Source organism: Pseudophryne corroboree, chromosome 1 (genome assembly GCF_028390025.1).
Source record: "Pseudophryne corroboree isolate aPseCor3 chromosome 1, aPseCor3.hap2, whole genome shotgun sequence".
NCBI classification, from domain to species: Eukaryota; Metazoa; Chordata; class Amphibia; order Anura; family Myobatrachidae; genus Pseudophryne; species Pseudophryne corroboree.
Window position 1 is genome coordinate 300,604,023 of NC_086444.1, and position 26,326 is coordinate 300,630,348.

At 48.1% G+C, this 26,326-nt stretch overlaps 1 protein-coding gene across 2 annotated transcripts in view; it reads right to left on the minus strand.

Moving 5' to 3' along the window:
• Positions 1 to 1,370: 1,370 nt before the first annotated feature.
• Positions 1,371 to 26,326, minus strand: part of TCTN1 (tectonic family member 1) — a 225,807-nt gene continuing 200,851 nt past the window's right edge. For both annotated transcript variants that reach the window (XM_063964399.1, XM_063964398.1), the window contains exons 14-15: positions 3,947 to 4,112; positions 1,371 to 3,008 (exon numbers count right to left, since the gene is read on the minus strand). In XM_063964399.1, the coding sequence (XP_063820469.1) occupies positions 3,969 to 4,112 (144 nt within the window). In that variant the 3' untranslated portion in view covers positions 1,371 to 3,008; positions 3,947 to 3,968. The remainder of the gene's footprint in view (positions 3,009 to 3,946; positions 4,113 to 26,326) is intronic.

Genomic DNA, 26,326 nt, shown 5'->3' on the forward strand with positions numbered 1-26,326 from the left:
GGCGGAAATATGTTGCATGGTGTGAGGCCGAAAAGGCCCCAACTGAGGAATTTCAACTAGGTCGATTTCTGCATTTCCTGCAAGCAGGAGTGAATATGGGCCTAAAACTGGGTTCCATTAAGGTACAGATCTCGGCTCTGTCGATTTTCTTTCAGAAAGAACTGGCTTCAGTACCTGAAGTTCAGACATTTGTAAAGGGAGTGCTGCATATTCAGCCCCCATATGTGCCTCCTGTGGCACCTTGGGATCTCAACGTGGTGTTGAGTTTCTTAAAATCACATTGGTTTGAACCACTAAAAACCGTGGATCTGAAATATCTCACGTGGAAGGTGGTCATGTTATTGGCCTTGGCTTCTGCCAGGCGAGTATCAGAATTGGCGGCTTTGTCTTATAAAAGCCCTTATCTGATTTTCCATATGGATAGGGCAGAATTGAGGACTCGTCCCCAGTTTCTCCCTAAGGTGGTGTCAGCGTTTCATTTGAACCAGCCTATTGTGGTGCCTGCGGCCACTAGGGACTTGGAGGACTCCAAGTTGTTAGACGTGGTCAGGGCCCTGAAAATATATGTTTCCAGGACGGCTGGAGTCAGAAAATCTGACTCGCTGTTTATCCTATATGCACCCAACAAGCTGGGTGCTCCTGCTTCTAAGCAGACTATTGCTCGATGGATTTGTAGTACAATTCAACTTGCACATTCTGTGGCAGGCCTGCCACAGCCAAAATCTGTCAATGCCCATTCCACAAGGAAGGTGGGCTCATCTTGGGCGGCTGCCCGAGGGGTCTCGGCTTTACAACTTTGCCGAGCTGCTACTTGGTCAGGGGCAAACACGTTTGCAAAATTCTATAAATTTGATACCCTGGCTGAGGAGGACCTGGAGTTCTCTCATTCGGTGTTGCAGAGTCATCCGCACTCTCCCGCCCGTTTGGGAGCTTTGGTATAATCCCCATGGTCCATACGGAGTTCCCAGCATCCACTAGGACATTAGAGAAAATAAGAATTTACTCACCGGTAATTCTATTTCTCGTAGTCCGTAGTGGATGCTGGGCGCCCATCCCAAGTGCGGTTTATCTGCAATACTTGTACATAGTTATTGTTAACTAAATCGGGTTATTGTTGAGCCATCTGTTGAGAGGCTCAGTTGTTTCATACTGTTAACTGGGTTTCATATCACGAGTTGTACGGTGTGATTGGTGTGGCTGGTATGAGTCTTACCCGGGATTCAAAATCCTTCCTTATTGTGTACGCTCGTCCGGGCACAGTATCCTAACTGAGGCTTGGAGGAGGGTCATAGTGGGAGGAGCCAGTGCACACCAGGTAGTCTGAAATCTTTCTAGAGTGCCCAGCCTCCTTCGGAGCCCGCTATTCCCCATGGTCCTTACGGAGTTCCCAGCATCCACTACGGACTACGAGAAATAGAATTACCGGTGAGTAAATTCTTATTTTTTCAATCACAGCCTGTGACATGGCAGTTAGGAGCTGATTGGCTGGTACTTTATCTCTCTCCATTTTATCACTTTCCAAGCGATGATGCATCTAGCCCAATTTTTCGGTTGAATGAGGCACCTGAAGCATAATCCCTGATAAGTGCCGGCATCGGGTGGAGGAGGACAATGCATTGGGGCTAATAGGATAGCCCCTGGTGATACAATTACCCGTGGTCATTGACCGTGGGTAAGTAATTTGCTACCAAGACAAATGTTTAAAACATAGTTAATGCATCTGATGTATGCCTGATCTATATCTGACAAATACGCTGCAAGTGTTTCACATATACACCAAGAAGACTGGAACTACATCAAGCATAAGCATACATAATATACCAACTGAGTTTATAGTTGTCTTATGGGGTAAAAAGAGATGTGAACCATAATTTGTTAATTTAAATAATTGTCTATCATATTGGGAAGTAGGAACAAAGCATTTCTCAAATACTCAAATCCCCGCACTCCCCCATAAAAACGGTCAGAAATAGTTGTTGGGTTTTGGGTTTTTTATTTTTAAAGCAAGTTTAATATTTATTTGAAAAAATATACTTAAATATTTGATTAAAAAAGACATACTTTGGGGGTGTTTTGTACCCACGTGTCCATAGGCCCCCATTGTAAAACACTTCCCTCCCCTAATAGAAATAGCCCCCACAGTGGCAAAATGATCCCCACCATTATCACCCCCACCCCGTACTGGTGATAGTGTGTGTGTATATGTATATACATACATACACATTATACATACATACACATAGGGTGTCCACAGCCAAACAAACCATTGGGCTTAATACAGCCTGATTTCTCTCCCCTCCAAAAAAAATAAATAAAGAAAAAGCACCCCCTTCCCTCAAACGTTTGCAGAGCGCAGCTGATCTCTACACATGCAGAGACCAGTATAGAAGTGAAGTGCTGGGAAACGTCCGTTGCATGCGCCTCAGAATGCCACTTGCAAGCCATTCTGGGGAGCAATTTAGGGAGTGATGTGCAGAGCGCCGCTGCAGCAGGAGGAAGACTGTTCTGCACTTGTGCAGAACAGATTTTCTCCATACAGAGGGGGACACATTGAGGCGGCACCGGCGTATGTGATACGACCAAGCCAGGAAACGCACTCCTGGCAGCGGTCATATCACATACCATTATGCCAGGCAAGTGGTTAAATCAGAACCAAACTTAAATAGTTTTCTATGAATAATTTTCTAGGAAAAACACTTTTTAATTTCAGTTGGCACAATATGAGCCAGAGAGAGAGCATCATGGCCGCTCCTAGTGAACCAAGAGTAGGACAGATAGAATACGGTATAAAATCTGTTCCATAAATTCTTTGTGTGGTCCATTTCACTGTGAAAAATTGTTATGACACACAGCTGTTTTCCCAGATGATATTTATGTTCATCAAATTGTATTTAAGGTATAATAGACCTTCCTTAAAATGAGTAGAATTATAGTGAGACTGAAACAGATTTCTTGAAAATAACCTTTCACAGCATACGCATTTTACACCGAATTTATGAATCGTAGATCTGCAAGAGAAAAACATTTGTGACATTGAGTATGGAAACAATCCTGCTATCGTACACTAAATGTAGCCCCAAGAAGAGCGTCCATAGCTTCCTCATAATGTCAATTACTTATTGAATGAAGGAATGTAACCATAACCATGGTTAACCATAACCATGGCATCTGCACTACTGTAAGCAATATTCAATTTATAATTTAAGGCATCTGTGAGTGTGTACAAACACATGCAAATGCCGAAGCCACCTGGATTACACTGAAACACCAGCGGCTAGGCGAGGTCCAGTGTTGGTTACAGATCAGTCTATTACGGACCGTCTGAGTAGACCTATGGCTGCAGGAAGTAAGACGCCAGAGACTTGTAACAGCGTACGAGACAGCAGTGGCAGGCTGGGGCATGCATCGAAAACTTTCCTGACACACCTGCATTTTGCTGCCACTCCACATGGGTCTACTAAGGTATGCCGGCGCTTGGGATCCCGACCGCCAGCATGCCGGCAGCGGGGCAAGCGCAAAAGAGCCCCTTAATTTATTCTCTCTCCAGGCATGTCGTGGACACCCCAAGAGGGAAAATAGTTGTCGGTACGCCGGCTGTCAGGATTCCGGCGCCTGTATACTGAACGCTGGGATCCTGACAGCCGGCATATCAAATGCCTCCCTTCCACATAACGGGCACAAATGGTCCCTAACTGTCAATCATTTTGTCAATAAACCCTTGCAAGACCATCGCGGCTCATGTGCAGTGCATGCGTCGGATGATAATAAATCGTGTTTGTGTACATCTGTGAATCCGGCCGTAGACAACATTTACAGCAGCTTTTAGATCAAGGACAGTGTGGCACATACTGCAGCCACACTACAGTAATGCATAGTACTGACCAATCATTCACAGATCCCAAGTAATATTGGCAGAGCTGAGATATATAACTAGATAATGTTTTACCTGCTGGGTGTTTTTTTTCCCTTTATACAAATGGATAGAAGAAATCAAAGGGTAACTTTGCATCAATGGTCGGCTGAGCTCTGTAACCAGGAACTGCAGACTGGGACACATCAAGAAACGTCACAGAAGTAGAGATCTGCACAAACACTTCTCTTCCCAAGTTATTCTGTGAACAAACAGTACATTTAGTGGTACTGCAGGAATTCAGAGCCAGCCATAATTTCCATATCACACAGCTGTTACTAAAATATTACAAAGAACAACAAATATAAGTGTGCTGCTAATCAATTCGACTAGTAGGCTAGATTTTAGCTAGCATCTTGAACTATCAAGAGTAAAAACATGTTTTCTCTGACGTCCTAGTGGATGCTGGGAACTCCGAAAGGACCATGGGGAATAGCGGCTCCGCAGGAGACTGGGCACAAAAGTAAAAGCTTTAGGACTAGCTGGTGTGCACTGGCTCCTCCCCCTATGACCCTCCTCCAAGCCTCAGTTAGATTTTTGTGCCCGAACGAGAAGGGTGCAATCTAGGTGGCTCTCCTGAGCTGCTTAGAGTAAAAGTTTAAATTAGGTTTTTTTATTTTCAGTGAGTCCTGCTGGCAACAGGCTCACTGCATCGAGGGACTAAGGGGAGAAGAAGCGAACTCACCTGCGTGCAGAGTGGATTGGGCTTCTTAGGCTACTGGACATTAGCTCCAGAGGGACGATCACAGGCCCAGCCATGGATGGGTCCCAGAGCCGCGCCGCCGGCCCCCTTACAGAGCCAGAAGAGCAGAAGAGGTCCGGAAAATCGGCGGCAGAAGACGTCAGTCTTCAACAAGGTAGCGCACAGCACTGCAGCTGTGCGCCATTGCTCTCAGCACACTTCACACTCCGGTCACTGAGGGTGCAGGGCGCTGGGGGGGGGCGCCCTGAGACGCAATAAAAACACCTTGGATGGCAAAAAATGCATCACATATAGCTCCTGGGCTATATGGATGCATTTAACCCCTGCCAGAATACATAGAAAAACGGGAGATAAGGCCGCCGATAAGGGGGCGGAGCCTATCTCCTCAGCACACTGGCGCCATTTTCCCTCACAGCTCCGTTGGAGGGAAGCTCCCTGGCTCTCCCCTGCAGTCACTACACTACAGAAAGGGTTAAAAAAGAGAGGGGGGGCACAAATTACGCGCAGTATTAAAGATACAGCAGCTATAAGGGGAAAAACACTTATATAAGGTTATCCCTGTATATATATAGCGCTCTGGTGTGTGCTGGCAAACTCTCCCTCTGTCTCCCCAAAGGGCTAGTGGGGTCCTGTCCTCTATCAGAGCATTCCCTGTGTGTGTGCTGTATGTCGGTACGTTTGTGTCGACATGTATGAGGAGAAAAATGATGTGGAGACGGAGCAGATTGCCTGTAATAGTGATGTCACCCCATAGGGGGTCGACACCTGAGTGGATGAACTGTTGGAAGGAATTACGTGACAGTGTCAGCTCTGTATAAAAGACAGTGGTTGACATGAGACAGCCGGCTACTCAGCTTGTGCCTGTCCAGACGTCTCATAGGCCGTCAGGGGCTCTAAAGCGCCCGTTACCTCAGATGGCAGATATAGACGCCGACACGGATACTGACTCCAGTGTCGACGGTTGAAAGGGTTAAAGCTCGTCTCTGCTTCACATGTCATAGAATTGTTTGTGTTACAGAACTGTTTGTTCCAGCACATTTTTGCTACTGTCTTTGTCTGTTATCTTTTTATACCGTGTGCATAACTTTTCTGTGTGAGTACAAACTTGCCCATATATGTATATCCTTCCGCTGCGGCAGTTCCTAGCCAATCATGTTATGTTAACCCCCTTTTGTGTTCTGTCCAATTAGTTATTGACTTGGGACATACACGCCCTAAATCCTTTCTTTTATATACTTTTGTTAAACAAACAATAAACAGTGTGAATCTTTACTGCTTGTGTTTTGCATGTTACTTGTAGCATAAGGTTTACACTCACGGACGTCTAAGAGACTATCACATCGAGGGTTAAAGAATAGAGGAGTAAGCCTTACAAGTGGGGGCTCGAATTCCGGAATTCAGTTGATCGTCCCCGGACCGGTGAGATAGAGAATTTATTGTCTGTCTTTGCCATACGGGATTGCGGTCATACACTGAAGCTGAATCCGTGTCAGTGTTCTGGGAACACGTGACCTAACATCTTTAATGTCTGGGACTTAAAGATACGTCTGAGAAGTGACCAGGGGTCCAAGCGCAATTCTCCAAAGACGTTAGTATCTGGGATACTTAAAATAGACCTGGGAGTCTATACATAACGTAGATTTTACCTCGATTTGATTGTCTACTTATTATGTTATGGCCATAACAGATATTAGAGTATAAGTTTCATGTATTCAGCTTGACGGGTGGTAAGTGCACGTCTGTTGAATACCCTTATAACTTTCTTGCTTCCTATCACAATACGCTGCATTTCCAAGTCCCTGTACGAGTGGTGAGTAAACGTACAGATTATTACTATCGATTGTTTTGTTAAAGTACTATGCAGATGATATTGTGATATTGTCAATAACTAATTAACTGGTTAGCTGATGCATGCATAGAAAGTTGTTGGAAATTGTGTTTTTACTATGGGCTCTGGTCAGAGTAAGAAAACTGTATACCCCCCTCCCCTACCCGGGGAGACATGTAAAGAATACGTGGCCCGTAATTCTACCTCTGATTATTATTTGATTGATCCCTGGGTGGATAATTTAGCAGGGTGGACAGAGAAAGCAGGACAGGACCCATTTCCACGGGAAGGCAGTAATTACCCTTTCTATATGGATATGGTTAAAGGTCTTTGTTTAGGGGACAGGGAAGCCTGGCCGTGGTATGATCATGATCCACAATGGGATATGACATATATGCGGGCCGGGGGTGAGCAGTGGCTGACCATAGCACCCTATTGGTATGATAAATCCATCAATAAGAAACAAAGGAGGATTAAAAATATCAGTTCCCAACAGCACAGAAAGGAGGAAGTGAGAACCTGTAAATCTTTGAAAACCCTCTCGCCTCCCCCTTACAGCCCAGTATATCCTGCTCTTAAAGACACAGATCTCTTAGCAGCAGTAACCCTTTCACAACAGATGGGATCGCCTCCACCTCCACTGCTAGAAAATGCGTCCACTAGCTCTATCCCTAACGCACCAGTAACCCAGAGTTTAGATAATAGTATAATAACCTCCCAGCCCACATCCCTTAAACAACCAGCCACCCGCCGCACAGCCGATTCCACTATCGCTGCCGAGGGCTCCTTCTCCCCCCATGTCACTCGAGGAGGAACTGAATTCTCTGACGGCGGTGAAGCTTCTTCCACCACCGTTGCCCTCCACTTACCCTTTATGACAGTGGGAGACCAAATGTTAATAAAACCCATTGAAATAGAAGATTTAGACAGGATAGTAAAACACTGTCCCAAGCCTACCGTTACCCCCGCTGGCTGTATATCTTATTTGCGCAAAGCTTGCAAAGGACGCAGCTATACACAAGAAGACATGAGGCTGATTATAGATGGTGTAACCGACCACTATAATGGATGGGATTGGACAAAGGTCCCTGCCATCCACACACCTGCTGCACAAAATAGTGCCGCTACCTACACCCTCAACACACAGACAGGTATCGAGAATATGTGGAAGGAAATTGATACACATATGAAGGAAGTCTTTAAAACCCGTGCTTCTTTGCCTGTCGCTGTAGCTTGTAAACAGAAGCCTTCAGAGTCTGTTACTGAGTTTTGGAAAAGGTTTAAGGACTGTTGGACAGATGACGCTGGCTTACCTTTGCTTAACTCGGAAAGCTTACTCATTTCCACCTTCATTAACAACCTTCTACCTTCTGTCATAGTTTCTGTTAAGCAAAGCGTCTCTTCCTGGACTTCTGATAGTACGAAAGATTTTGAAAAACATCTATAGGAGAAAGAGGCTGCAGGGTGTTTTGATGTAAAGAAACCTGCACCCACTCATAACTATCAGAACTCCAGACGCTTTGACAGACAGAACCAACCCCGCAGTCAGGGAAGATTCCAAAGACCCCAACATAAATCACCTACAGGAGACATGGCCGGCAAACGGCACACCTCCTGTTACAACTGTGGCCAGGATGGTCACTGGGCAAGAGATTGCCCCCAGCCCCCTCAGACACCTCGACAGCCTGCTCTGAATCCTGCCCCCCAACAACACCCCCGCCCACGCCATGACAACCCTCTCTCTGATCATGTACGTTTCAGAGTTGACTGGCAAGACCCCGCGCACTGACGGGGCCCGGAGGAGGGTATCCCAGCCTTTATTCAACTCACCCGTCATTGGAAAGATTCACCTCTGCTGCCACTTATTATAAATGGAAGTAAAATTCCCTTTTTAGTGGACAGCGGTGCAACAACCAGTGTTTTGTGTTCTGACCTATATGATGGTGATTTGGAAAAGACTGCTCCTTCAATGGGAATCAATGGGATACCCACCAATGCCTACCTAACCAAGGCCCTCTCTGTCTCCACAACAAAGGGGTTGCGCATGGGCAAACATAGGTTCACAGTCATACCTGAGTGCCCCATCAACCTACTAGGTAGGGACCTGCTTAGCAAACTTTCCATCTCTATTCTGCCCTCACCTACTGGTACTGGGTTGGATATTGAATCCCCTCATATTCCAATTTGGGAAATGACTACCAACATGCCTGACCTCGCCCAAGTAAACCCCGCTCTTTGGTCAGAAGGTCCATATGACACTGGCCTAATCTCATGCACACCATATAAGGCCAATCTCAAACCCGACTCACAACCTGTTTATCAAAAGCAGTATCCCCTCTCACCAGAAAAGATAGAAGGTCTCCGCCCCATGATACAGCAATTCTTACAACAGGGTATTCTCAGACATATTGTATCACCATACTGTACTCCTGTGAACCCTGTTGCCAAAGCTGATGGCAGTATAAGATTTGTACAGGATCTCAGAGCGATCAATCAGCTAATAGTCCCAAATTGCACCAATTGTTCCAGACGTAAACTCACTCATTTCTGCAATCCCTGCAGATGCTGCGTTCTTCTCTGTAATTGATTTGAAGAATGCCTTTTTCAGCATACCTGTAGATTCACAGACACAATTACTTTTTGCCTTTTCTTTTGAGGGTAAACAACTTACCTGGTGCAGATTACCCATGGGCTATATTGACTCACCCGTTGTCTATAGCATTGTACTCCAGGCCACATTGAGGCCCTGGCAACCTCACCATGGTTCAGTCCTGCTACAGTATGCAGATGATCTGCTGCTCTGTAGTCAAACTGAGGAGGCCTGCCGAGAGGATGGTGTTTCATTACTAAACTGGCTTTGTGAATGTGGACACAAGGTGTCCAAAACAAAAATGCAATGGTGTAAAAAGCATGTTGATTACTTAGGTTTTGTGCTCACTCAGGGAGAGAGGAAAATCAGTCCACAACGCATACAGTCTGTATTGGGCCTGGTCACCCCAACTACCCAGAAGGAACTACTGTCCTTCCTGGGTATGGTAAATTACTGCAGACAGTGGATATCTGATTGCTCCTATTATGATAACATTTTGAGACAAGCCACACTGAAGGACAAACCTAAAACTGTACAATGGTCACAAGAAATGTTAACTGCATATGAAAGTTTAAAATGTATGTTGATGAAAAGTCCGGCACTTGGCCTCCCCAATTATGTACTACCTTTCCATCTATATGCAAGGGACAATTGTAAAACCATGGCGGGGGTGCTCACACAGTTTCATGGAGGGAAGTTGCGCCCCGTGGCATTTTTTTTCCAAAGTCATGCCAGTGTCTGTGCAAGGTATGCCTGCCTGCCTCAGGGCTTTGGCAGCCTGTGCAATGGTTGCAGAAATGGCCACTACCCTCACTTTAGGCCACACCACAGTACTCCACACCACACATGATGTCCTGGCAATACTTAAAGGCTTACACACACAGCACATGTCAGCACAACGCCTTAGTGGATATGAAGTACTTCTTTTGGGCAACCCTACACTTACCATCAAGTACACTGCCAGTTCTTCTGGCCCTACACCCATTCTCAATGCCCTTTTAGGCTTGAAAGGTCCCGAGGATGAACCACCCGACCTACATGACTGTGCTGCTTCCATTGAAGCTGAAACCTCTCCCAGACTTGACATGTCTCCCGTTCCCATACCAGGCGCAGACATAGTTTTTGTTGATGGCTCCTGTAGTAGGCCCAATGACAATACATACCAAGCTGGCTATGCCATTGTCACCCTCCCTGACACTGTGTTGGAAGCCCTACCAATACCTTATCAGTCCGCGCAAGCTGCAGAACTCATTGCACTCACTAGAGCATGTCAGCTCTACCAGAACAAGCCTGTTACCATTTACACTGACTCCAGATACGCCCACGGCGTTGTTCATGACCATGGGGTCATTTGGCAACGCCGTGGCTTTCTCGGGGCAGATGGCAAGGGTATCTCGCATGCGCAGCTCATCTCTGATCTGTTACATGCCATTACCCTCCCTTCTGACATTGCCATTATCCACTGCAAGGCACATACTGGCGGCAAGGATAATATCTCCCTTGGCAACGCCCTTGCAGACACTACTGCTAAACAAGCGGCCCTACAGCCTACTGCCCATTCTCACATGGCAGTCATGGCCCCTCCCTCCCTTGACAACGTCCATCTGCTCACTCAACTTCAAGCTGCTGCGACTAATACTGATCTCTCCGACTGGACTTACCCAATTCTGCAGAAAAATCCTAAATCAGGATTAATCTGCAAAGAGGGGAAACCCTGTATACCCCAGTCCAGTGCCCCTTTGCTCATTGCCCATTACCATGGTGTTGGTCACCATAGTAAAGCCACAACACTCCTCCTACTAACCAAGGATTTTTATGTTACTGAGGCCAAAACACTTGTGGACCAATATGTTAGCAGATGCATCACCTGCCTCAGGAACAACCCTAACAACCCTAATAAAGCGAAACACCAGCATCTTGAATACCCCACCACCCCTTTTACACACTTACAAATTGATTTTACCCATATCCCTGGCATAGGCAAACAAGAATATGCCCTGGTCATTGTAGATATGTTCTCTCGCTGGCCAGAAGTATTCCCAACTAAGTCAGAGGATGCTAAGACAGTAGCTAGAATCCTAACACAGGAAATCATCCCGAGATGGGGATGCCCATTGCAGATAAATAGCGACAAAGGCACAGCCTTTACAGCCAAAGTCACACAGGCCCTAGTGAAGGCCTTGCAAATAGAATGGAAGTTTCACATCCCGTACCACCCGCAGAGTTCAGGGGTCGTAGAAAGAATGAATAGGACCCTCAAAGACAAACTAAGGAAGGCCACAGGAGGTACCTTCCATAAATGGAAGCAAGTCCTCCCTATCATCCTAGCAGAAATTAGGATGACCCCACAGAAAACCCTAGGGTACTCCCCTTTTGAGATATTGATGGGTAGGCCTTTTCCCACCCCATGGGCAAAAAAACCGTTGATAATACAGGAAGGAGATCTAGAACTTATAAGGGAAGAGTATGTCAGGGCCCTCATAACCAAACTTGATGAGATTGAACATGATGTTGTTTGTAAAAATCCTTTGAACCCACAGGAACCAACACATCCTTTCAAAGTTGGAGACAGAGTCGTGGTAAAAGTACTCCCAAAGAACAAGACTCCGGGAGACTTCACCTATGGTCCAGAGACAGAAGTCGTTGCTGTAACCCGAACCGCAGTCCTGACAGAAGAGAGTCCCACCTGGATCCATGCTTCCCGAGTAAAGAAAATTCCTAGACCAGACCTAGAGGAGGAAACAGGTGATTCCAGTGAGGTACGAACAGGGGCGGACAGCCCTGACCTCCCACCTAGCGAAGACAGAAGACCAGAGGAGGATGAAGAAAATGCCCCCTATCTTTACCCTGGGGACTACCTTGATAGCCCTACTGGCCCACATCCACCTCACAACATGTGTAGTTGACATTACACACACCGACGGGGTTCCCACCTTGTGGTATAATTCCTCCAACACACACGTAGCCACCTATGTCCTAGACTATTTTATGTTCCCCAAGCTTGCTGACAACAAACATTTCATACAGCAAAGAAGGAAAGCAGGGATGTCCGAAACAGTTTATATTTGTGTTACTGATTCCTGGTGGGGATATAACTGTGACTCCTGGGGATCCGTGGGGTGGAACACGGGACTTGATTGGGGGTACAGACCATCAGACGCCTTAAACAGATGGAGTCAACCTGATGGAGTACCCCTACTCAAGAGACTGTCTATCTTTAAGATGGATGAAGGCCCGAATGCATACAGGTTTAGACTAAACATCCAACACCCTAGCAGAGCAGATAATGGTACCTATGTAGTTGGGATATGGTGGAAAACAGGGTACTTTAGCGCAAGACAGATCTTTTATTTATGGGATATGTTTAAACATCCAGCATACCAGTCCAGAGTCTCTCCCCAAGGTAAACCTTTAAGGCCTCATATTGCTACCTTTAAGGATATGGTAGCCATTAATAACCCCACTTTTGAAGACATCCTAGCCATTGAAACCGGTTTCTCTGACATTAATTTCTGGCTAGAATGGATGAAGTATAATGCTGCAAAACATAATATGAGCAATTGTTACGTATGTGGCAAATCTAGGCCCCACTTAGGTACAGTACCTTTAAACATTCCTTTAGATCAAGAAGGATGCTTCTTTAGCCAATACAATGATACTAAAAATAATGATAGTCAGTGTGAAATGTGGAAGAAGGAATATCCTATATTATTAAAAAATCCTAATCCCGGAAGTACCATAACCATATACCCCGGGAATTATACCTGTTATGTATCCAACACCACCAAAGGAAGGGATTTAAAACCTTTCCCACCAGGGTATTGCGCAGAAAGAAGGACAACTGTCCTAGTTAATCAAACTAGATCATTAGGCGACATCTACTATATATGCGGGGATATGAAACTTAGGATCAAATTGGATACGCCCTGGCATGGTGAGTGTGCCCTGGCCAAAGTCATAATGCCACCTTCTAATGATCACCGAAGACCACCCCACTCCTTCCTCTAATTCCCCTATCCTTCGGAAGAAAAGGACACTCCCAGGAGGTAGTTTTGACCCCCATGTATACATTGATGCTATAGGGGTCCCAAGAGGGGTTCCAAATGAGTTCAAAGCTAGAGACGAGGTAGCTGCAGGATTTGAATCCTTATTCCCTATAGTGACTGTAAACAAAAATGTAGCGTGGATTAACTATATATATTATAACCAACAAAGATTTGTTAATGATACCAAAGAGGCCCTTCTGGGAATATCTGAGCAACTGGAAGCTACTTCCCATATGACCTTCCAAAATAGGATGGCTCTGGATATGATGCTAGCAGAAAAAGGTGGTACATGCGTTTACATCAACAAAGCCGAAGGATGTTGTACCTATATCCCTGATAACACAGGTCCTAACGGTAAAATAACATTAGCCATACAGAAACTAGAGTCATTATCAAAGGAACTCAAAAGGAACTCAGGTGTTGATAATCCATGGAGCCAATACTTTGGATGGGTTGAAAACTGGAAACAAGCCCTTATACAAATAGGTATAGTTATACTTATTACCCTTATTCTTGTTACCACTATTGTTTACTGTATTATCCCGTGCTGTAAGAAGCTCACCTCCAAAGGTATCGATAATGCTATAATGTACAATGGTGCCCTGTCCCATACTACTGAAACTGAGGTACCTGGCCCTGAGTCATACGCCCAGTATCTAGTCCACTGGCGTGCAGAAAGACGTAAGCTTTGTTAGAATCATATAGTATAACAATAATGATTCTAAGAGGGGAATGAAAGGGTTAAAGCTCGTCTCTGCTTCACATGTCATAGAATTGTTTGTGTTACAGAACTGTTTGTTCCAGCACATTTTTGCTACTGTCTTTGTCTGTTATCTTTTTATACCGTGTGCATAACTTTTCTGTGTGAGTACAAACTTGCCCATATATGTATATCCTTCCGCTGCGGCAGTTCCTAGCCAATCATGTTATGTTAACCCCCTTTTGTGTTCTGTCCAATTAGTTATTGACTTGGGACATACACGCCCTAAATCCTTTCTTTTATATACTTTTGTTAAACAAACAATAAACAGTGTGAATCTTTACTGCTTGTGTTTTGCATGTTACTTGTAGCATAAGGTTTACACTCACGGACGTCTAAGAGACTATCACATCGAGGGTTAAAGAATAGAGGAGTAAGCCTTACAACGGTGAAGAGACAAATGTGACTTCCAGTAGGGCCACACGTTACATGATGGAGGCAATGAAAAATGTTTTACACATTTCTGATAATACGAGTACCACCAAAAAAGGGGTATTATGTTCGGTGAGGAAAAACTACCTGTAGTTTTCCTGAATCTGAGAAATTAAATGAGGTGTGTGATGATGCGTGGGTTTCCCCCGATAACAACTGATAATTTCTAAAATGTTATTGGCATTATATCCTTTCCCGCCAGAGGTTAGGGTGCGTTGGGAAACACCCCCTAGGGTGGATAAAGCGCTCACACGCTTGTAAGGGCTCTACCCTCTCCTGAGATGGCCGCCCTTAAGGATCCTGCTGATAGAAAGCAGGAGGGTATCCTAAAATGTATTTACACACATACTGGTGTTATACTGCGACCAGCAATCGCCTCAGCCTGGATGTGCAGTGCTGGGTTGGCGTGGTCGGAATCCCTGACTGAAAATATTGATACCCTAGATAGGGACAGTATATTTTTGCCTATAGAGCATTTAAAAGATGCATTTCTTTTTTTTTTTTTAAATTGTTTATTTTAATTTTTAGGTTATGAATATCACCACAGCTCCCCACCACACGTGGGGTGAGCTGTTGTCATGTAACAAATACAACCAAAAACAGAGATATAACCTTAGAACAAAGATCATGCGGTTCCCAGCTTGCGACAGGAAAGAAAGGAGGTAAATAAGAAGAATAAGATAACATATGAGTCATTAATCATACATTTGTTAAAACGAGAAACAGTTATGGATTATACCTCTGGGTGAGAAAAAAGAAAAAAGAGACCCTACTGTCGGATGGGAACCGGAGATTACGCACTTAACTATGGCATTAGAAAGACGAAGTCTAAGGAGAGAAAGAGAGAGCATGAAGAGAGAGAAGAGGGAACGGGACAAGACGGGATGGGAATAGGATAGGGGGGGGGGGGGAAGACCCAGGTTTGGGGGCGCCGCTAGTGCGCCTCCTCAATCCGCTGACCTCGTATAGGGCGTTAGTATAAAAAGGGAAAGTGCTACCTGAGGGACACGAAGAGGTCACATTTAAGGGCAAGCTTGTAACTACTCGTCAGGATAGGAGATCACCGAACTCAGAGCAGGAGAGCCATCGAGCTCCCGGGGGATCGTAATCCACTTGCGGGAGCCTGTGAGTCGAACCATAGTTCCCAACTCAGGAGAAACTGGAAAGATCTATTATGGAGGTATGCAGTAATTTTTTCCATGCTTGCGAGATACCATACTTTGTTGATGACCTGTTTAATAGGGGGGGGCTCCCTCTGTTTCCATTGAAGGGCAATTGAGCATCTAGCTGCGTTTAGGATCTGTGTCAGTAGTTTACCGGAGTTTGGGGGTGCGTTAGTAATGGGGAGGCCTAGCAGGAAGGACCAAGGGGCTTTTTGTACTTGAGTCTGGAGTACTGCACTCAACAGGTGTGCGACTGCATCCCAGAATATTGTGATTTTAGGGCACGTCCACCAAATATGGAGGAAAGAGCCATGTTCCCCGCATTCTCTCCAGCACATGGGTGATGAGGATGGAAACATTTTGTGGAGTCTTGAGGGGACAAGATACCACCTGTATAAGATTTTATATGCGTTTTCCTTTACCAGGGTTGAGATAGAGGACTTCGCGACCGCAGCAAAGATGTCCGACCAATCATAGTCATCAGGCACCGGTCCTAGATCCCGTTCCCACTGGAGTACGAAGGCCGGGGTCGTCTTCTGATCCCGAGTCTGGAGAAGGGAATACAGCAGAGAGATGATTCCTCGCTCGAGTGGTTTGTGATAACAGTAGGACTCCAGCGTGGTGAGAGGTTGGAACGGGGACGAGTTTGATAAAGAAGTGACAAAATGTCTCAGCTGGAAATAGGTGAAAGGGTTCGCCTCCGGGAAGTCAAATTTCGTCATGATGTCCGATAGAGGAGCGCAAGTTCCATCGGAGAGCATGTCCAGAGCAAAGCGGATGTTCCGTTCCACCCATGGACCCGAGCGGGACAGTGACTGACCCGGTGCGAAAGAAGGGTTGTCCCATAAGGGGGTAAGCGCCGAGGGAGATGACAGTAAGTGAAAGCGACGCGTGCAATAGTCCCAGATCTGACAGGTGAAATCTAGCACCGGGTGCAATTGTAGGTGGGGAGATCTAGTTCTAAGAGGGGATAGGAGTAGGGATGACAAAGATGGGATGTGGCTAAGTGCAGTCTCCAGCTGAAGCCAGCGTAAAGTCTGTGTAGGGGCGAACCAGGTTACCGCCTGGCTAAGATGGGAGGCCAAATAATATAGACGGATGTCTGGGAAACCTCTACCTCCTTCCTGCACTGGTTTGCGCAGAGTTGAGAAGCCTATTCTAGGCACCTTGTTTCTCCACACAAATCGGAGCAACCATGAGTGGACTTGTGCTAAAACAGATTCTGGAACCTTCACTGGTAGTGTCTGAAACAAATAAAGTAAGCGGGGGACAATGTTCATTTTCAGAGCTACAATGCGACCCAGCCAGGAGATAATTAGTGATTGCCATTTATGGAGGTCGGCTTTAAGGTTTTTGAGCAGTGGCGAAAAGTTTTCCTTATATAAGTCTCCGTAGCAGCGTGTAATAAAGATCCCCAGATAACGAATTTTAGAAGCGCACCAGGTGAATTTAAAGTTGCTTTGCATGTGGGATAATCGGGGAGGGGGGATGTGGAAGGGGAGAGCCTCCGTTTTGGACCAGTTAACTTTGTACCCCGAGACTTGGCCATATTCAAGGAGGAGGTCAAAAAGGTTCGGCAAAGAAGTGTGTGGTGAGGAAAGCGATAGGAGGACATCGTCTGCAAACAGAGAGATTTTGTAAGTAGAACCCCCCACCCTCAGCCCCCCGATGTCGGGCGAGGCTCGAATGCGGGCTGCTAGTGGCTCTATAACTAAGGCAAAGATCAGAGGCGAGAGTGGGCAGCCCTGTCTGGTGCCGTTGGAGATAACTAGAGGGTCCGACTGCACTCCATTCACAGATACTCTGGCGGAAGGGCTCGAGTACAAGGCCTGGATTCCTGTGAGAAATTCCCCATGAAAGCCGAAATGGGCCAGAGTTTCGAATAGAAAGGGCCAACCTATCCTGTCAAACGCCTTCTCTGCGTCCAGAGAAAGCAAAAGAGCAGGAGTGTGCGTAAGGTTGATGTAGTGAGCAAGACTAACAACACGTCTTGTGTTGTCTCGGGCTTGGCGGCCGGGGATAAATCCCACCTGATCATTATGGACAAGGTGTGGTAATACACTATTCAATCGGAGGGCTAAAATTTTTGCGTAGATCTTGATATCCGAGTTAAGTAGCGAGATAGGTCTATAGTTAGCGCAATTAGAAGCGTCTTTGCCGTCCTTGGGAATAACTATAATTTTAGCCTCCAGAGCCGATTTGGAGAAAGAAGCTCCCTGTAAAACAGCGTTGAAGAGGGATGAAAGGTGGGGTGCAAGTTGGGGAAGAAAAGTCTTGTAATAGGCGGCCGTAAAGCCGTCTGGGCCCGGCGCCTTGGTAAGTTTTAGGGCTTTAACCACGGTGGCGATTTCTTCGTCGGAGATCTTAGAGTTTAATCCTGCAGCGTCCAATGGGCTCAGACAAGGCAGCTGGCATTGGGACAGGAAGGCACGGATGGCCTCATGAAAGTCCGGGTTCGATTGAGTGGGCCCATGGGCATTGTACAGCTTTTCGTAGAAGCGAGAGAAAGCTTCAGTAATACATTTAGGATCAGCTGTTTTCTTGCCAGAGGAGGACTGGATAGATAGGACATTGTTCCTAGCAAGTTTAGCCCGAAGTCTAGAAGCTAGTAGTCGGTCAGCTTTATCCCCTTTTTCGTAAAAGGACTGATTAAGCCATTTCAGGCTAGTCTCTACCTTCGCCGTCAGGAGCATGTTTAGTTCTCCCCTGGCCGCGGACAAGGACGAGAGATCTGCTTCGGACCCTGTTTTTTTGTGTTTTTGTGAGAGGGACGTCACTAAGTCCGTGAGCTCCCGGATGCGTTTGGATCTGGTCCTCTTGTTATAAGATGAGGCACTAATCAGGCGTCCGCGTATTACTGCTTTGTGGGCGTCCCATAATAACATAGGGGAAATAGATGGGGATGTATTTGTTTTAAAGTAGTGTAAGATTTCGGCAGCTATGTGAGCTTTTGTTTGAGGGTTCAGAAGGAGTCTGTCATTCAGCCTCCAAACAGGGTGCCGAACGGGAGGGTGCGGGCCAGGGACGTCCACAGAAACCGGGCCGTGGTCTGACTATGTGCTAGGGTGGATGGAGGCGTCAAGGATACATTGGGCTGGTTCCGCACTTAGGAATATCATGTCCAATCTTGTGTAAACATCGAAAATGGGGGAATAATATGTGTAATCCCTAGCATTTGACTCCTTCGCTCTCCAGGTGTCGAAGAGGAGGTGCTGTGACAGCAGGTGGTTTAGAGCGGCTGCGTTGCGCGAGTGAGAGGAGCGCATGGATCTGGGCAAAGGTTTTGATCTGTCCAGGTCGCTATCCAGAGTTATATTAAAGTCCCCCCCCAACACCACGCTGCCGTTTCTGTGCAAGGCTAAGAGGCTATTTAGGGAGCGGAAGAAAGGGGCCTGAAGCTGGTTTGGAGCATATACGTTCAAGAACGTATAGGGGGATCCGTTTAGCAACCCTACTAATAGCAAGTATCTGCCTTCAGGGTCCCTCAGTATTTCAGAGGGGGTAAAATCTAGGTGGCTGGCAAAGAGTATAGAGACCCCCTTCTTCTTGCGCATGGGGTCGCAAGCATGGAAAGATTGTGGGAAAGATTTTGATCTAAGTTCGGGATGCGACTTACCCGAGAAGTGGGTCTCCTGTAGGAATACGATGTCACCCCTAAGTTGTTTAAGGGACTGGAATAAAAAAAGAGCGTTTACGTGGGCTGTTTAATCCCTTCGTGTTCAGGGTAATTATTCTAAGAACCATGATGTTGAGGTGGAGCACAATTCCTGTGGAAGCGCATCAGCGGGACCCCTGGGGAGAGAGGGGAGAGGAAAGGGGAGGAAATCAGAGAAAGAGGGGGAGAAAGAGTAAGAGAACAGAAGAAGCATAGGCAAAGATTAGTACCAGTAACTTGATAACAGAGAAATTCCATTCTCACTAGTCGGACCCAAGGAAGAAGGAGACCCGCAGGTCCAGTTCGTCCGACGTCGACCTCGGAGGTCGAGTGGGGGGTGGATGAACCCGGCCGATCGGAGAGGAGACCGGGTCCCGTGTGTGAACAAACTCAATTTAAATGTATGTATTGCGGTTTATAGGCCAAAGGAGCTAACGGGGAAGGGAGGAGAGGGAGGGGAGGGGGGAGTGGAAGGGGGTGAGCCGCATATTGCGGTTGGTAGGCAGAAGGATCCAACAGGGGGGGGGGAGAAAAGCAAGTTCGAGGGAACTAAAGGTACACATGGTATGTCTATTACGAAGCAACAGTAGTAGCATTGGGATCAGTTTAGATTAGGAAAAGAAGGTTCGGCCCAGTCGGGCCGCCCGGGACAGGAGTCCGCGCGGCCAGGCGCGCGGGTCCCTGTCCCAAGGGCCCGGGAAGGCCCACCCAAAACACATTCACCAAGGCAACAAGCGGTCAACAGCAGTTATCTAGAGGGCTCCGCGCCATCGAATGGGGGGTGAGTGGAGGGGGGAGGGGGGGGGGAGGAAAGGGAGCATAAAGGAACCAAGGGTAAACACGGCATGGCAATCACAAGGCAACAATAGCAACACTTAGAGTAGTATAAGGTAATAAGAGAGAGGCCGCGGCCCAGTCGGGCCACCGGGGACAGTAGCCCCCGCGGCCAGCCGCGGGGAGCCCCTGCCCCAGGGGCCCGAGAAGGCCCGCCCGCCAGACATGCAGCAGGGCAATAAACAGTAAATAATTGTTATATAGAGGGTTTTGCACCCCATGCGAGCCTCAGCAAAGCGCAACGAGATCCCCCGTGGTACGCCGAGAGCCCGTTCGGGCATCACGGCCCTGTAAGGCCTTTAACATATGTCGGCTCATGTATCCAAAGAGGCACGTGTTGTCGGTCCAACTGTGTTCCATTCTGGGGATGGGGCCGTGAGGGGAGGGGAGGTGTTGACTGGTAGAGGTCGTTGAGAGGCGGCCGGGGGGCCGGAGATGTTCAGTTGACGGAGCAGTTGTAGGGCTTCGTCAGGAGATCTGGCAGAGAGGAATTTACCATCCGCCCTGACCTGGAGGGCAAAGGGAAAGCCCCATCTATATCTGATGTTGTTGTCTCTCAGGGCTTTGGTTATGTCCTTTAGTTCCCGCCTCCTATTCAGCGTAACCGGTGACAGGTCCTGGAAGATTGAAAGATCTGAGCCTTCGAAAGAGGTAACCGGAGACCTCCGGGCTTTGGCGAAAACTTGATCTTTGACCGCAAAGTAGTGAAACCGTAGGATCACATCTCTCGGTGTTGTAGCATCTTGGGATCTAGGACGCAGGGCTCTGTGAGCTCTATCTAGGAGTAACATGTCGTCTGGAACGGAGGGGGCGAGAGTGCGGAAGAGGCGGAACAGGTAATCCATGAGGTGGGTTTGCTCCACCGTCTCGGGAACGTTACGGATTCGAAGATTGTTCCGACGGCCTCTGTTGTCTAAATCTTCTTGTTTATCTGCCAACAGCATAACATCGGTACGCATTTGAGTCATCTCCTGTTCCGATTCTTGTTGGAAGGCGATGAGCTCTTCTTGTTTTCTTTCGATGGCGTCAACTCTGGAGCCCAGGTTGTCCACATCGTTTTTCAGGCCCGATATAGCCTCCTGTACCTCCGCGCGGATTGATTTTTTAATGTTGCGCATTTCGGACAGGAGAAGGGCGACGCCTGCTTTTGTGGCGGGTGTAGAGGAAGAGTCATCATCTGAGTCCCGGTCAGAGGTGGGTGGGGGTGAGGCAGTTTTCCGGGTGGAGGATGGGGTAGAATTCTTGAAGTAGCCCACCAAGTTATGGGCGTTCGTCTTTTTCCCCCCTTTAGGCATCGTGGTGGTGAGGGGTGAGAAAAATTGGTAGTCAACACCTGGGCAGGTATGGGGGAGCTCCTAGAGCATTAGAATCGCACACGGGACCTGGAGCGCTGCATGACAAGATCACATGGTAAACGGTTCACAGGAGGATGGCCCGCAGAGCCCGATCGAGTGCGCTGAGGTGGTAAGGTACACCCTTGAACCCCCAGTTAGTTTAGGATCTCCCAGGGTCACTGTTGGGGTCGTCCAATGGGCCGCATCCGTTGTCTGTGTGGGCGTAGGAGATGGCGCCCTGAGGGTGCCCCTGGTGGTATCAGTGTTCGTAGGCCCACAGTTATATGTCAGCTAACAGTGGTGAATGATTAGGAGGGGGAGAGCACGTGCCAGGTAGTGTGTCTCCCCAGGTGCTGTGCGTTGAGGTGCCCCGTCGGCCGTATGTATGAGGCAGTGCAGCCAGATGGGGGAACAGCGCCTATGAGGTGTGCTTGGACCATAAGGACCTGTTCTGTGGGAGCTCAGACCTGACGTAGCACAGCGAATCTGGGGAGGGTAGGTGAAGGGATACGCAGTTGCCCAGACTCCGGTCCGCGAGCTCTCCCATCCCCCGCTGCAATGCAGGGTTATACTGTACTTTTATATTCCCTGGCCCAGGAGTGGGATACTGAGCGAGAGCAACCTCGGCGTCCCCAGGGGATCTAGAGCTGAGGCAGGTCTTTGCTAATATGGCCGCCGCGTCTCCCGCCGTCCCGTCTGGCAGGCCGGGGATGTGAGCAGGGCCAGGATAAAGCCCCTACGAGGGCCGGTAATGCGATGTCCCGTGGGAGAAGAAAAAATGTTTATTTTGTGTGTCGGGGCAGCGGGGAGAGATAGCCGCGGTGAGACGCTGGGAAGCACCAGCGTGTGACTCACCCGCCGCGCGAGGCCGCCGCCGTCCGCCGCTCAGAGCTCCGTCTTCCGACCTCACTCGCAGAGATCTCCGGTCAACTCCGGCTCGGGGGGCAACTCCCTCCACTCGCCTGTAGTCCTCGCCGGGGTATGGTGAGTTCGTCTCCCGGGTTTCGCCGTCCGCAGGTCGCAGGTCTGCGCTGTGTAGGGGGGGGGGAAGCCGTACTCCAGCCCCCGGCTTCTGATGGAGGGGAAGGCCGCAACCCGCGGGAACCCTTAAAAGGGCTCCCCGGCTCCGCGACCGAAGCCCCTCGCCCTGGGTGACAAAGGGCACAGGTATCTGTGTCTGTGCGCCCGTGGGGTACAGTAAACCACTGGTAATAGCCGGTTTATGTGTGGGGCTGCAGGAGCTCACATGAAACGCTTCCTCACAGCACACCAGCCAGGCCACGCCCCCTAAAAGATGCATTTCTATATATGCGTGATGCACAGCGGAATATTTGCCGACTGGCATCAAGTCTAAGTGCGTTGTCCATTTCTACCAGTAGAGGGTTATGGACACGACAGTGGTCAGGTGATGCGGATTTCAAACGGCATTTGGAATATTGCCTTATTAAGGGGAGGAGTTATTTGGGGTCGGTCTTTCAGACCTGGTGGCCACGGCAACAGCTGGGAAATCCACGTTTGTACCCCAGGTCGCCTCTCAACATGAGAAGACGCTGTATTATCAGGCGCAGTCTTTTCGTGGACAAGCGGGCAAAAGGTTCCTCATTTCTGCCCCGTGACAGAGGGAGAGGAAAAAGGCTGCAGAAATCAGCCAGTTCCCAGGAACAGAAACCCTCTCCCGCCTCTGCCAAGCCCTCAGTATGACGCTGGGGCTTTACAAGCAGAATCAGGCACGGTGGGGGGCCCGTCTCAATGAATTTCAGCGCGCAGTGGGCTCACTCGCAAGTAGACCCCTGGATCCGTCAGGTGATATCTCAGGGGTACAAATTGGAATTCGAGACGTCTCCCCCTCGCCGTTTCCTAAAGTCGGCTTTACCGATGTCTCCTTCTGACAGGGAGACAGTTTTGGAAGCCATTCACAAGCTGTATTCCCAGCAGGTGATAATCAAGGTACCCCTCCTGCAACAGGGAACGGGGTATTATTCCACACTGTTGTGGTACCAAAGCCGGACGGCTCGGTGAGACCGATTCTAAATCTAAAATCTTTGAACACTTACATACAGAGGTTCAAATTCAAGATTGAGTCACTCAGAGCAGTGATTGCGAACCTGGAAGAAGGGGACTACATGATGTCTCGGGACATCAAGGATGCTTACCTTCATGTCCCAATTTACCCTTCTCACCAAGGGTACCTCAGGTTTATGGTACAGAACTGTCACTATCAGTTCAGACGCTGCCGTATGGATGGTCCACGGCACCCCGGGTCTTTACCAAGGTAATGGCCGAAATGATGATATTCCTTCGAAGGAAGGGAATTTTAGTTATCCCTTACTTGGACAATTCCCTGATAAGGGTAAGATCCAGGGAACAGTTGGAGGTCGGTGTAGCACTATCTCAGGTAGTGTTGCGGCAACACGATTGGATTCTCAATATTCCAAAATCGCAGCTGGTTCCGACAACTCGTCTTCTGTTCCTAGGGATGATCCTGGACACAGTCCAGAAAAAGGTGTTTCTCCCGGAGGAGAAAGCCAGGGAGTTATCCGAGCTAGTCAGGAACCTCCTAAAACCGAGCCAAGTCTCAGTGCATCAATGCACAAGGGTTCTGGGTAAAATGGTGGCTTCCTACGAAGCAATCCCATTCGGCAGATTCCACGCAAGAACTTTCCAGTGGGACCTGCTGGACAAATGGTCCGGGTCGCATCTTCAGATGCATCAGCGGATAACCCTGTCACCAAGAACAAGGGTGTCCCTCCTGTGTTGGTTGCAGAGTGCTCATCTTCTAGAGGGCCGCAGATTCGGCATTCAGGACTGGGTCCTGGTGACCACGGATGCCAGCCTGCGAGGCTGGGGAGCAGTCACACAGGGAAGGAATTTCCAGGGCTTATGGTCAAGCCTGGAGACATCACTTCACAAAAATATCCTGAAGCTAAGGGCCATTTACAATGCTCTAAGCTTAGCAAGACCTCTGCTTCATGGTCAGCCGGTGTTGATCCAGTCGGACAACATCACGGCAGTCACCCACGTAAACAGACAGGGTGGCACAAGAAGCAGGAGGGCAATGGCAGAAGCTGCAAGGATTCTTCGCTGGGCGGAAAATCATGTGATAGCACTGTCAGAAATTCCGGGAGTGGACAACTGGGAAGCAGACTTCCTCAGCAGACACGACCTCCACCCGGGAGAGTGGGGACTTCACCCAGAAGTCTTCCACATGATTATAAACCGTTGGGAAAAGGGACCTTCAGGCAATAGCTGTAGACGCTCTGGTAACACCGTGGGTGTACCAGTCAGTGTATGTGTTCCCTCATCTGCCTCTCATACCCAAGGTACTGAGATTGATAAGATGGAGAGGAGTAAGCACTATATTCGTGGCTCCGGATGGGCCAAGAAGGACTTGGTAACCGGAACTTCAAGAGATGCTCACGGAGGATCCATGGCCTCTACCTCTAAGAAGGGACCTGCTCCAGCAAGGACCCTGTCTGTTCTAAGAACCGCGGCTGCGTTTGACGGCATGGCGGTTGAACGCCGGATCCTGAAGGAAAAAAGGCATTCCGGATGAAGTCATCCCTATCCTGATCAAACCCAGGAAGGATGTAACCGCAAAACATTATCACCGCATTTGGCGAAAATATGTTGCGTGGTGCGAGGCCAGTAAGGCCCGACGGAGGAAATTCAACTGGGTCGATTCCTACATTTCCTGCAAACAGGAGTGTCTATGGGCCTGAAATTGGGGTCCATTAAGGTTCAAATTTCGGCCCTGTCAATTTTCTTCCAAAAAGAACTAGCTTCAGTCCCTGAAGTTCAGACGTTGTAAAAGGGGTACTGCATATACAGCCTCCTTTTGTGCCTCCAGTGGCACCTTGGGATCTCAATGTAGTTTTTGGTTTCCAAAAGTCACATTGGTTTGAACCACTTAAATCTGTGGAGTTAAAATATCTCACATGGAAAGTGGTCATGCTGTTGGCCCTGGCCTGGGCCAGGCGCGTGTCAGAATTGGCGGCTTTATCCTGTAAAAGCCCTTATCTGATTTTCCATTCGGACAGGGCGGAATTGAGGACTCGTCCTCAGTTTCTCCCTAAGGTGGTTTCAGCGTTTCACCTGAACCAACCTATTGTGGTGCCTGCGGCTACTAGGGACTTGGAGGACTCCAAGTTGCTAGACGTTGTCAGGGCCCTGAAAATATATGTTTCCAGGACGGCTGGAGTCAGAAAATCTGACTCGCTGTTTATCCTGTATGCACCCAACAAACTGGGTGCTCCTGCTTCTAAGCAGACTATTGCTCGTTGGATTTGTAGTACAATTCAGCTTGCACATTCTGTGGCAGGCCTGCCACAGCCAAAAATCTGTAAATGCCCACTCCACAAGGAAGATGGGCTCATCTTGGGCGGCTGCCCGAGGGGTCTCGGCTTTACAACTTTGCCGAGCAGCTACTTGGTCAGGGGCAAACACGTTTGCTAAATTCTACAAATTTGATACCCTGGCTGAGGAGGACCTGGAGTTCTCTCATTCGGTGCTGCAGAGTCATCCGCACTCTCCCGCCCGTTTGGGAGCTTTGGTATAATCCCCATGGTCCTTTCGGAGTTCCCAGCATCCACTAGGACGTCAGAGAAAATAAGAATTTACTTACCGATAATTCTATTTCTCATAGTCCGTAGTGGATGCTGGGCGCCCATCCCAAGTGCGGATTGTCTGCAATACTTGTACATAGTTACAAAAATCGGGTTATTATTGTTGTGAGCCATCTTTTTAGAGGCTCCTCTGTTATCATGCTGTTAACTGGGTTCAGATCACAGGTTGTACGGTGTGATTGGTGTGGCTGGTATGAGTCTTACCCGGGATTCAAAATCCTTCCTTATTGTGTACGCTCGTCCGGGCACAGTATCCTAACTGAGGCTTGGAGGAGGGTCATAGGGGGAGGAGCCAGTGCACACCAGCTAGTCCTAAAGCTTTTACTTTTGTGCCCAGTCTCCTGCGGAGCCGCTATTCCCCATGGTCCTTTCGGAGTTCCCAGCATCCACTACGGACTATGAGAAATAGAATTATCGGTAAGTAAATTCTTATTTTCACGCATGTGCAG